This window comes from Haliotis cracherodii, unplaced genomic scaffold (genome assembly GCF_022045235.1).
Source record: "Haliotis cracherodii isolate W230 unplaced genomic scaffold, xgHalCrac1.p SCAF_1, whole genome shotgun sequence".
In the NCBI taxonomy this organism is placed as follows: Eukaryota; Metazoa; Mollusca; class Gastropoda; order Lepetellida; family Haliotidae; genus Haliotis; species Haliotis cracherodii.
In genome coordinates this window covers 67,923,491-67,937,114 of record NW_027266264.1, presented here as the reverse complement: position 1 = coordinate 67,937,114, position 13,624 = coordinate 67,923,491, and the positions used below count along the sequence as shown (strand labels likewise).

Sequence of the window (13,624 nt, the reverse complement as noted above, 5' to 3'; positions counted from 1 at the left end):
CAGCACAGAGCCTAAACACGGTCTACACCATCGGGTCATATGACAAGCAGCACAGAACTTGACCACGGTCTACACCATCAGGTCATAATGACAAGCAGCACAGAGTCTGACCACTGTCTACACCATCGGGTCATAATGTCAAGCAGCACAGGGCCTGACCACTGTCTACACCATCAGGTCATGATGACAAGCAGCACAGAACTTGACCACAGTCTACACCATCGGGTCATGATGACAAGCAGCACAGAGCCTGACCACTGTCTACACCATCAGGTCATATGACAAGCAGCACAGAGCCTGACCACGGTCCACACCATCGGGTCATGATGACAAGCAGTACAGAGCCTAAACACGGTCTACACCATCAGGTCATAATGACAAGCAGCACACAGCCTGACCACTGTCTACACCATAGGGTCATATGACAAGCAGCACAGAGCCTGACCATGGTCTACACCATCAGGTCATAATGACAGGCAGCACAGAGCCTGACCACTGTCTACACCATCAGGTCATGATGACAAGCAGTACAGAGCCTAACCACTGTCTACACCATCGGGTCATGATGACAAGCAGCACAGAGCCTGACCACAATCCACACCATCGGGTCATAATGACAAGCAGCACAGGGCCTGACCACGGTCAACACCATTGGATCATAATGACATTCAGCTAGTTCAGAAAATGGACCCATCTGGGTATTTCTTGCCTCTCTGTGCATCTGCATGAACCATCACCCATTTAAACATGCTATACGTTTAACTAGCCATGGGCAACAGGTCTCGAGTTTGTTTCTTATACAACTGATGTGAGCCAAAAAGTCAGAAATCAACAAAGAAGAGTATTTACTGATCTGTTATTCCAAAGATTGTTTGTAAACCAAAACTGCATGAAATGTCAGGATAACCCATGTTACCAAATACAAGTTTTATCAAAGGATTTGTTGATAATGTTACAGATCATACAGTGAGAAATGTTTATACGTGTTTATAATGTTATTATTTGGAAATACCACATTTATCTGAACATAAAATATCAATTTTACAGAGTGAAATAAAACTTGATCATATTTATGCCAGAAATAGTTATAGTCTGCCTCAGGGACACTGTGGTTTTCAGACACTGCAAAACAAACATAACAAAAAGAACATTTGGCTGATTTGATCAAATAACCTGTTTATCTCTTGAGCTGCAATATCAACTTTATCAGGTCACCTGATGAGCTAGGCATGTTTTTTGACAAGATTAGCCAAATAACAGACTGTTTCTACCCTTCCTGTAAGGAAATGCGAGATATTTTAGAGATAAAATATAAGCTGCATATTATCCTGAGATCTGGACTCCCCCTAACTTTATATCTGACTCCTGTATGATCCCAAGCATTATATGCCTGCCTAGGATCTGATGTGGAGGATGTGAGATGGATGGTTTGACATGGAGCTGGCTGTGTTGGACTCCAGCCAGCAGGCTGCCATATCAATATTACCCATGCTGGAAAGGTTGAGATTTATGAATCTTACATTTAACAACCAAATCAAAGCCCTCCATATGAAATGAAAGTGAGAGTCCATTGAAAGTCATGTTTTGTAAACCAACACGTTTTTCAAGAAATTGTTAAATGATAAAAAAGAATCATAGGCCTATTTGTCAAGCATTCGTAATTATAAGTAGCAGAACACTGTTTATTTGTGAAATGCATGAATACACCTGGTATGTATCCAGTGTGTGAGATTGCAAAGCCTCGGGCAATTGACGACTAAAACAACAAATTACCTTGTAATTTCTTTGTATACAATAGGGGTTCCCAATATCAGATACTGATACCAAGGCCAAAATCATTTCCACATGTAATGGTCAGTTGAGCACTGACAAGACTCTGAAGCTCTGTGGGAGTAGCGTACAATATAACAGCCAACAACAAAAACTAGGTTGACTGTTTTCTCAAGTACACGGTCAATAAAGCGACTAAGAAAGGGGAGATAACTCACTGATTTCAGCTTCGTTTTCCCGCACTTTGGCATTGTTGCCCAGTCTCTCCAGATTCTCCGCCATGTATGCTTCGTTCTGCACATGCACTGCAACAAAAAATACCATGTCTGTAAAATGTGATCACACCCCTTTCACCATGTGTTCACAACAAACAGTCTGAACCTGTAGGTCAAAATGCAAAGGCCCTGTTTAACAGAACGACACAGTAATACTATGGATGTATTATTTACCGGAACATCTATACCATATTCATCATAAACACCACCCTGGGTGCTCAGACAACTGATAGGGGGAAGGGGGGATGGCGACATTTATGAAAACCATACACAACAAGAATAATTTGTTGTCACAGACCATACGAAAGAGAAAAGAGTTGGTTCCAACACATATGAAACTGAAACCTTCTTGATGTGTCCTGTGTCTTCTGTAAAAACAATCTGCAATATGCACAAGAAAATACCAACTGTCTTGTGCAGGGTACTTATAATCATAACTTAAAGATTGGTCTGGCAGATGTGCTGGGGTTGCTAATATGGTAATTACTTTTCTTCAACATAGACTTACGATAGATCCACTGCTGGTTAGGATTCTTGGGAACAGAGGGCATCATATTCTAACACTCTACATACAATCTAATCTACCTACAACATTGTCCCAGGAGCCTCTAGATGTTATCATATACTACATTCACATACATTTACAATCAAATTTATCATCTAAATCTTTGTGAAATGTGTGACAGAATGGAAGCATTTCATGTTCATAATTTCTATTTTCTTGAAATTGATGCTGTGAGTCGCGTGGAGTATTCCAGCACATGACAGAAAGATGACATTGTTGACAAGTGGCCATCATGACAAACAAAAGAATGTGTGGAAGGGTGGAAACAAAGTTTGGTGAAAACTAATAATAAATTTATTCAGTCCTGATGCATGAGATAAGGAGAGCAGTTTCTGAATCCCAGCGCTCTTGGACACACTCTGACCAAGGTTTGCATATTTGCCACAAAAATATCTAGTGCTATGTCTATTGAAAGTCTGTTGAAGTAGTATGGGATATACAACCATAGCTCTAAAATCTAGATTAGTGGAACGTGGCCAAGTTTTGCTCCAGACGGAAATATTCCATACTACTTAAACATTAATAAATTAATCAAATATATCTGACTTCTTCAATTCTTATTGACTAAATTCTATATCTGTAAACATCTGTACACTAATGCAAAAACATCATTTGCAAAATAATAGGTCTTAAGCTGGTCTATTCACAGAGATTCTCAATAATAGCCATGACTAACAGTTCGAAGTGTTACGCATAAAGGTGAGAAGTTATAGAGGTGGAATGTTGAATTATTGAAGCTGTGGCAGCTTTCTGTTGACCAGAATCAATATCCCATCATGCCTAGCAACATGCAACATGTCGTACACATCCATTTTTAATGAGGAAACAAAATAGGTCAGTTTTGCTGTTACACCACATGTCACAGTGGTATCGCCATGGCTACATGGCAATGAGAAAATGTCTGTGTGACACAAGAAGCTGCTGTCTTGCTTTCGTAGAATCAGAACAGACCTAAATGAGATGTTTTCAGACAGACCAGCCACTACCAATTGGTAATAATCATTATTTCTGTCAATAAATGTAATATGGAATGCTCTTCAGAAGAGTGCAGATACAATCAAATCAAACACAATTCCTTCCAACACATGTGGCCAAATTAGTGACATGCAAAAGCATCAACAACACTCTCTACCTGTTTTAAACCTGACAGTAATAAAGACATTGACAGAGTCTCAACAAACTCCTAACAAGCCTATCTCTGTGATATGAGCCATGGGAGCAGGGCATGTTCTTCAGTATAGTACATTCCACCATCAAAAGTTTTACAGAAGACCTTATATCTTGAGGATGTGGCCATTTTTTCAGCTATTATCTAAGATTGTAATTTGTTTAACAGAAACATGACAAACTTTTTATTGTTGAGCATTCAGAATGATAAAAGTAGGCAGCCCAGAGTTCTGGCAGCATTTGAATTGTCCCACAAATGCTCAGATTATTTCAGTGCTTATCAATACTGTGTGGAGCCTTGGTCAGGCCTATCCTATTACTGTCCAATAATCCTTACTGTAATGACACTCACAGAGAAACATTTATTGTCCAGCCAGCATAGGTCAAGGGCTCTCATAAATATTTTGAATTGTGAAATATTGATTGCGTGACCTGGAGCAGTGTATAAGGGCTGACACCACCATGTCCGCTGTAGCAGACGGCTTTCGTTTATCATCAGTGCTGTCTGTACAGTTCCAAAAACAATCCTTAACATTTTCTAGAGGATCCAAGTATGTTCTTTTTCATTGATGATGCAGAACTTAGGAAGGTTTGAAAACCGGAACAAAATTCATGATGGATTTTAGTGAACATACTGACTCCATCATTTATTGCATCTGATAACAATTTCTGAAAAATAGTTTGTATAACTACTGATTCTTAATTTAACCGCTATTCGTCATGATTGTGTTTACAGTGTCATTGTGGTTTGACTGTCACATTGTAACTCAACAGTATTGACAGCTAGCGATAACCTTGGGCAAATCAAGGATACCATTATACACAACAATCTACTGAAACCAGACACATCAAAAAGAACACTTTACAGTAATGAATATCTAAGCATTTAGTTTCCATGGTTATGACTTTTCAAGCTTTAAAGTACATATTTCTGTTAATTATTTTGCAAACTTTACGAAAATCACCAATAAAAACTTTCCTAATCAATTTGAAAATAAGGTAGCAAAAAATGGTGGTAGAGGCCACCCACAGAAGAGAAAATATGTTTTCCCAGACAATCCCAATTGATCTGTGGGCTTGAGCTGGACAGCTGGTCTAGGTTGTAATGTGTGTGTCAGAATTATTGAGTTAACCTTCTGCTGGAATCTGGTGAAATCCCTCATAATCAATGTCACCATAACACCCATGCCTTCACACAGAAGGACACCCATGCCTTCACACAGAAGGACACCCATTCACTACAGGGGCAAAACCTTCAAACTTAAATTCCTACTTTCCATAAACTTCATACCATTGCCATGACACAACATCGTCCCTGAGAATCTGAGCTAAGATGGCTACAGTTTGTATCTGTCCAGTCACTGTCTGGAGGAGGGTTTATTGGCTGTTTGACTGTTGCCTTGCCATCGTAACAAACTATCTCAGACAACTGTGGTTACGAGCATAATCCTCCTACACAGTGGCAGTCAAACAATCTTATTGTTTCTGTGGTATGGGTCTGGACACAATGATCTTTTGTAATGGAAATTTGACTTGTTACCCCATAACCATGATAACAATGGTGGGACTGATCTCTATGTTCAGGATCAGTTGTCAATACCAGTCAACATGCAACACAAGTAGCTTCTTGCTTTTATTAATTTGAAATCATGGTAGAAATGGGCACTCAGGAAGACCATTTAGACGTAATGATTGATGGCTTGGGAAAAAGCTATTCTAACCAACAATTGATTGTGAAACCCCAAGTGGATTCTCTCACAAGTAGCAGTTGCAGAGTTGTGTAGCCCTCGAGTATCACATCTAAATGAATGACAGAACTCAACACTCCATGTGCATCTACATAATGGCAGACTGAAATGCCTGTAATCAGATCTCAAGTAGAAAACCAAACCTGATATTGTGTAAACACTGTCCTACACCTTCATCAGTCTAACTATGCCATAAGGATCTCTCTGTACATCGATCTAACTATGCCATAAGGATCTCTCTGTACATCGATCTAACTATGCCATAAGGATCCTTCTGTACATTGATCTAACTAAACAATAAGGATCCCTCTGTATATCGATCTAATTATGCCATAAGGATCACTCCGTCAGAGATAAAAAAATCACCGGGCATGTTGATTTACCGTTCAAATTGTATTTTTTGTTCTGCTAGGCATTGTTTTACATCATGGATTAAGATTACCTTGAGTATTTTCTCGTAAACTAAGCCGGAAACAGCAATCAGCTGTACACACGTTTTCTTGGAATCTACTGGTGATTCGGTGAAGACACACCCAATGATATAACTTTACAGGATTTAATGCAAGGATCTGCAAAAATTGTATCTGAAACTATTTTTTTATTAGGCATAATATATTCCAATATCTTGTTATTTTAGTTGCAGCTTTCACTAAATATATTCAAAATAATTATAAACCTAAGCGAAGCAGCTGATCGCTATTGACGGTTATTATTTTTCACATGGAACCAGTTTGACCAGTCACCGGTAAGGGGGTGTGGGGGGTGGGGGGGTGTGTGGAAACATCAAAACTCATTATTGCGTGTATAATGCGCACCCCCTTCCACACAGCTGTGGTTTTTTTTAAAAAGTGTGCACTATATTCAAGAAAATACGGTATGCCATAAGGATCCTTCTGTACATTGATCTAACCATGCCATAAGGATCCTTCTGTACATCTATCTAACTATGCCATAAGGATCCCTCTGTACATTGATCTAACTATGCCATAAGGATCACACAGTGATAGTCAACTGGTGGAGAAGGAGAAAGGTGGTAGTCAACTGGTTGGGAAGGAGAAAGGTGGTAGTCAACTGTTGGGAGGGAGAAAGGTGGTAGTCAACTGTTGGGAGGGAGAAAGGTGGTAGTCAACTGGTTGGGAAGGAGAAAGGTGGTAGTCAACTGTTGGGAGGGAGAAAGGTGGTAGTCAACTGGTCGAGAAGGAGAAAGGTGGTAGTCAACTGGTTGGGAAGGAGAAAGGTGGTAGTCAACTGGTTGGGAAGGAGAAAGGTGGTAGTCAACTGGTTGGGAAGGAGAAAGGTGGTAGTCAACTGGTTGAGAAGGAGAAAGGTGGTAGTCAACTGGTTGGGAGGGAGAAAGGTGGTAGTCAACTGGTTGGGAAGGAGAAAGGTGGTAGTCAACTGTTGGGAGGGAGAAAGGTGGTAGTCAACTGTTGGGAGGGAGAAAGGTGGTAGTCAACTGTTGGGAGGGAGAAAGGTGGTAGTCAACTGGTTGGGAAGGAGAAAGGTGGTAGTCAACTGGTTGGGAAGGAGAAAGGTGGTAGTCAACTGTTGGGAGGGAGAAAGGTGGTAGTCAACTGGTGGAGAAGGAGAAAGGTGGTAGTCAACTGTTGGGAGGGAGAAAGGTGGTAGTCAACTGGTTGAGAAGGAGAAAGGTGGTAGTCAACTGTTGGGAAGGAGAAAGGTGGTAGTCAACTGGTTGAGAAGGAGAAAGGTGGTAGTCAACTGGTTGGGAAGGAGAAAGGTGGTAGTCAACTGGTTGGGAAGGAGAAAGGTGGTAGTCAACTGTTGGGAGGGAGAAAGGTGGTAGTCAACTGTTGGGAGGGAGAAAGGTGGTAGTCAACTGTTGGGAGGGAGAAAGGTGGTAGTCAACTGGTCGAGAAGGAGAAAGGTGGTAGTCAACTGTTGGGAGGGAGAAAGGTGGTAGTCAACTGGTTGGGAAGGAGAAAGGTGGTAGTCAACTGTTGGGAAGGAGAAAGGTGGTAGTCAACTGGTTGGGAAGGAGAAAGGTGGTAGTCAACTGTTGGGAGGGAGAAAGGTGGTAGTCAACTGGTCGAGAAGGACTAACCCTTCAATGCAGGTCACTGTTCTCATGGAGTAAGACGTGGCTAAAAATACAGTTAGAAAGAAAATCAATAGAGAAAGAAGTTGGTCAAGTCTAGAAGTTGATTAAGATGGATCTTATTTTAGCACGATGAGCATGGCCATTGATTCCCGGGGTACAGCACCACGGCTGATGACCCTGTGTCAGTAGTTCGTCTTTTCATGTCATGTCAAACAGTTGAATACTCACTTGAATGAGCCAGAGACATTGACTGGCACCAGACCAACGCCCAATACTAACGATATCAAAACTGATAATATCCTTCGCAAATAGCCGATTTTAAATGTTACTTTGATGTCAGTAAAGTTGCATATAACGTTACTCACAGATAAGTAAAAGAGTATGATTTCATCTTCTCATTATGGCTTAATATGATGTGGTAAGTCTATAAAAGTCTCTCCATTTCCCAACAAAAAATCCTGACAAACTAATCTGATGGACATCATCATCTAATCCTGTCATTCTTGACCACTTTAATCACAAGTCACTTGACGATACTAGCTAGACGATACAGTGAAATGAGGCAAGTCTAGAAACTGGTTATTTCAAGTCTGAGGGACACAAGCAGCTATGATTCATATGAGTGAGATTCTGTACATGCTTTAAGCATGTTAAGTATTCGTCATCGAGCAGCCGATTCCACAACACTGGTCATTCAGTGGTCACTACCGCCCTACACTTGGGTTATCTGCCCATCTTTGTTGTTTTGCTGACCTGACAAGATTTCAAAAAATAATATTGGTATGTCACACCGGAAAGTCTTCAAAAAATCAACTTTCTTTAGGAAATGTGAACATTTAGACAAAAAAGGTGACAAATACACATTAACTCCCATGGCTCACAGGAACATTCCATCCTTCGCATTTTGTTATTTACTCTCATGGACAACACATATCTCTACTATCAAAGCTTACATGTGAATGAGCAAGTGAGTGAATGGGTGGGGTGGGTTGCATGAGTGAGTATGGCTTAATTCCACAATAAACATTATTATCACAGCAAAATTATCACTGAAAACATCCAGAACGAACTTCATACACTGTGACCATTGAATCAGAACTGACTCTTTGTCTAACACCTAACCACTAAGCTATCCTACCACCCAATAACGTAATGATGAAGTGTATGGTTTTGAAGGTATATTCTCAAAGAAATGGTGGCCTGGTGTCGAACATCTTGTAGTCATATACATATGAACAATGATGGAGCAGGATAAGCACATGAATCTGCAGACTACAATCCTCTTCAAACAGAATAAGTCAAACAGAACGTACAGTAGTTCTTTAATGTCAATGTATAATTACCTATCTGACCCAGCAGGCCGATGAGGAAATCATTTAAAGTAACCAAAACTCAGAAAGTGAACACAAATAGCCACTAATTAATCACCGAACTGGACATGGAAATTTATATAACTTACTTACAGGTAAATACTTATGTTCACAAATTATGGCTTGTAAAAGGCTCACAAAAAGGTTACTGAGTGAAACAAATAAGGAAACAGCAATATTAAAGAAATAAAGATAGCTCTACACCCATGTGTAGTGTAATAAAGTATTGTTTTGCCCTGCACTATTATAGTTCACAGACAAGATGCCAAAATTGAGACAAACTTCATGTTTTATTGGCGATGAGTCGAAAATCAAATCTTTAATAAACAGCATGTAAACTGAAAGTCATTGAACAAGTAATGGTCTGGTCCACCATGTTGCCTCACACCTTATGTTAGGAGACAGACAAACTATGTTTTAAACAAAATATAACGCCCCTCAAACATGCAAAATGGGTAGTTTAGGGTTAAATAAGTCTCATCATATAAAATGGTAGAAGTGTTTAGCAGGATTTATTTTTTAAAATTCTTATATCAATTTGGTTCAGTATAATAAGATTTCAAACATTCCACAACAGCATTATAGGGGCAAGTAAAAACATGCAAAAAAAGCCAAAGTTCTGTATCACTTGTTATTGTGATTTGAGATGTTTTCTGTCGCAAAAATTGCAGTTTTGTGTGTCCCACTGACGTCTGCCGACTGCAGCCACAACATGGAGTGCTTACTTATATTATAAGTCTAGGTCCTGATGGCAGCACTGCAATTCTTTTTATTTCAAACACTACCAATCACGTACACCATGTACACCAGTACACATATACTTGGAACATATCAGGAAATGTGTCTTGAGATTCTAATATCATAAGCATTATGTAGATTGAAAAAGGCTCTCTCAACAAAGCCAACAAGGATGTGTTAGCTGGATGAAATCTGATCATCAAGTATTGACTGATGATGATAGCCCATATTTTAACACTAGCATCTGCTGAAAATGATCCCAAGAGACAAGTGCCCGGCTAACAGACTTCAACATTTTTGTCACAGACTGCAGTCTGTAGAGAAGGATGCTTGGTAATAATCAACAACGCTCAAAAGTAACTTTTATTAAAATCATATCGTCAGAACATGGGCATAAAAAAGTTGAATGATTCTACACAACATATCTTAACATAATTAACATACCTTAATGTAACCAGTGACAATGGGACGTGGACAAAAGTCTGAATAATTAGTACCTTGCAGATACCGTTTCTTGTATCTTAAGGATAAGATTTCACCTCATAATAAACTCAACAAACTCTGTGGTTTTAGAGGAGATAATGTACAATGTGGTATATACAAAGATCATTAGCCAAGTGCATTGGACATGTAAATTGTATAATGCGAGCCTTCCTGATAATAGTGATATGTGATATGTATGACACACATCAGTAATAATCTCTTAACCATATGATATTAAAATCATGGAATTTTATGATATAATTTTACTTATCCAAGTAGCTCTAAACACCATGGCTGAATAGAATTTAAGAGTAAACAACCCAACCTATTAACATTATATAGTGCAAAATGACTTGTCACCATGTTTCGTTGACGCATTGGTAAACCCCTTTCCAAGCACATTGGGAACGTTAGTCCATACTTTATTGAGAAAGAAGGCATTGCATTGATGCACAGTTTGAAAGTTGTTTCTGCTATGCATCCTCATTTGCATATATATAGCATTTGTGACATCATTCATTATATGATAACACTAGATAAATGTTAGTTGATTTCATTCTCTAATTATCTCCCTAGACTTGTATTTGAAACTTCACAACTTCTGCATTTTGGTTTTTTTTGCAGCACACCGTGACCTAGATCCGAGATGTAGCATGTGCAACTGTGACACCGTCACCAGGGAATGCTAACCATGCTCCCCTGGAAGTCCTGGACTCAGATGTATAACATACCAGATGGTTTTGACATAATCCTTGGCCTTCTTACTTTGCTGTCTCGCTAAAGGAGTGATGTGACAGTGATAGGGCTGATCTGTGGACAATGCGTAGTACATGTACCTCCATCCCACCATGTAAATGACACATACAAGATACTATTCAAATGAAGTTAAAGAACACCCGATACCAATCACAAAAACACAATATGATAGCATTATCAGATCGGCCATAATGTAATTTTTCAAACTCTGCAGGGAAAACAATTCATTTCTCTCAGTAGTTGGCCAACCTACATCCAAATGTAGTTCTACAGGAAACAGGAACCTTTAAATAGCAAGATAGATTATTTTAATGCAGGACTGATTGCTTTTCCTCTCTGCAGAGTTGATTCACTTATCACATAGCAAAAGTAGTGTGTGTTCTAGGTGTGGGGACGGGTAATCATGGTAACTCACGTACGTGGGTCAGGTGGGTTACCCAGACCCATGGTTAGTCACGTGATATATTATTTGATGACAAAAACTCACTATGGCCCAGTGGTTACACTATAAGTCGCTAATGTCAGCATTTCTTTCTGACTATACACACATTCCTTTTGACTTGTATATGTTCGAGTAAAGATAAAGCTCCAGTCAACTTCAGTGTACACATGATCTGACCGATTGATACATCTATGTAAATAGTTTTTACCAGGGCTGCGTTAAAACAATTCCCAATTGGACATTTTGTTCCCAACTCTTGAGACCTACAGTGGGTACCGGGGTAGGGTCAGGTAATAGGGAGTAGGGTACCAGGGTAGAAAATCTGGACTCGTCCCAGCCCTAGTCAGTTTAATTAGCTGTTAATAAGAGGCATGTCTTTGTGATTTCATACCCGTTTAACAAATCAGAATCATGTACATGTATTTACCAAGGTAAGTATTGTAAGGAAACATGGCGACAGGGTCGTCAGTTGTAGTTTTGTCTCTGTAGCCTGTAAAGAACAGAGTCTGCACCTGTCTTCCAGTGGTCAGTAGTGAGTACTTCACCTTAAAGTCATACTCAGCAACCGATGAGACCCTCAAATTCCCATTGGTCTTACAAGGACAGGATAAAAGCAAGACTATGTGGACAATTCATACAATAAAGTGATCACCATCCTTGGTTGTCACAAATCTGAGATAAGAAGGAGATAGAATTTCAGACAAGAACTCATAAGAGTACTTCTAATGAGGATTAAGTTTACAGTTTTAGTATTTTACCCCAACCCAGGTACCCTGACTTGAGTATAACACTTTGTTGGTGATGTTATACCCGGATCTGATGGCTGATGTAGGTTTACACAAATACCCTGATCAGGGAAGCAAGCAGCTGTCAGGACTGCTCAACCCAATGCCATATTCATATATTCCTACAATTATCCCACTATTTCATAAAATGTGTCACATCAATTCATAATACATCAATGCCTCAACCCCAAGGCTCAGCACCAAGTCCCCTAGTCCAGCAAGTATGTCACAAGTATGCATGAAAAGTGAAATAGAATTAAGTTGCAGTCATTCACGGCTTGGCACAATACTGTCACAGTATTTGGAAATGATCACACCAAAACACACTTACTGGAGATACATCAGACAGAGTAATAATATTTGTACCAAGTCAGCCTAAGGGCATTGTTGCTCCAATATATGCGTGCCATTGATCATGTTGATAATTCAGGTATGTATCGTTTTTCACAAGATGAAATTATTACAAAAGTATTTACGCAGAAACAGTTTGGTTTGATATCGGTTAGACTGAAACCTTGGCATCTTTGAAATGTTGAACTTGAGTTTCTCCCCCCATGATCACTTGAGTGACTTATACATAATTACAATCAAATTTCTTTTATTTCACTTGATGTGTTTGTTCCCTAAAGACATTCTATCATGTACAGAGGTAAAGTAATCCTAAAACACTTCCCTGCGACAATTTCAAAGGATGCAAAGTTTCATGATTCTGACACAAACTCATTAAAATCACATGTTAGTACTTGCTACCGCTACATAAAGATCTGAAAAGTCATTACAAGTCACATCAGAAGGACCTTTCATCCAACCAATCAGAGCATTGCTTACGAGATCCAAACCTCAAATTGGTTAACCTAGGGCATTCCGAATGAAATCATTGTTCTAACTCGCTTCAACATGTTCAATGGGATAAATATTTAAAACAGAAGAGAATATCCATTGCTAGTCATAAGGACTGCCATATAATCTTGGCCATATATTAGACATTCCCAAAAAATGTTTTGCTCAGTTTTCAAATTTTAAATCAAGAACCCTTGTCAAAGAAATTTGATGTGTAGTCTGGAAAGGAAGTTGCCATTTTGAAATTAGCCATAGAGCTTGAGAAAGATGCTTTCTGAAGGCTAATATCAACTTCCTGTTAGTCATTTACTGGTTTGTCAAAATTTGCAAAATGTCATTGTGACATGACCTGTAATGAGATGTCCTCAGATCTTGTGTAGCTGTTGCGCCCACTAAGACCTGATTTCAATGAGATTGGATTCTGACACCGAGAGCACAAGTTTTAACCATACAGTTGGGCCATGATCATGATCATAGAGAGAATCCATTCAGTTGTGTATCATGTACCCTGACCATAAGGTATAAACATGTAATCACATGAGACTTTTAGTATCACCAGTGCATAGCATGTTTACAATACTACAGGTGGGAATTCATTTCTTGCATTTGCCAAAACATTCAGT

General features: G+C 39.3%; 1 protein-coding gene across 1 annotated transcript in view; it reads right to left on the bottom strand.

Annotated features, from left to right (window-relative positions):
- Positions 1–13,624, bottom strand: part of LOC139462358 (arf-GAP with SH3 domain, ANK repeat and PH domain-containing protein 2-like) — an 85,883-nt gene that overhangs the window by 60,121 nt on the left and 12,138 nt on the right. The window contains exon 3 of the mRNA XM_071244061.1: positions 1,989–2,075. Coding sequence (XP_071100162.1) covers positions 1,989–2,075 — 87 coding nt within the window. The remainder of the gene's footprint in view (positions 1–1,988; positions 2,076–13,624) is intronic.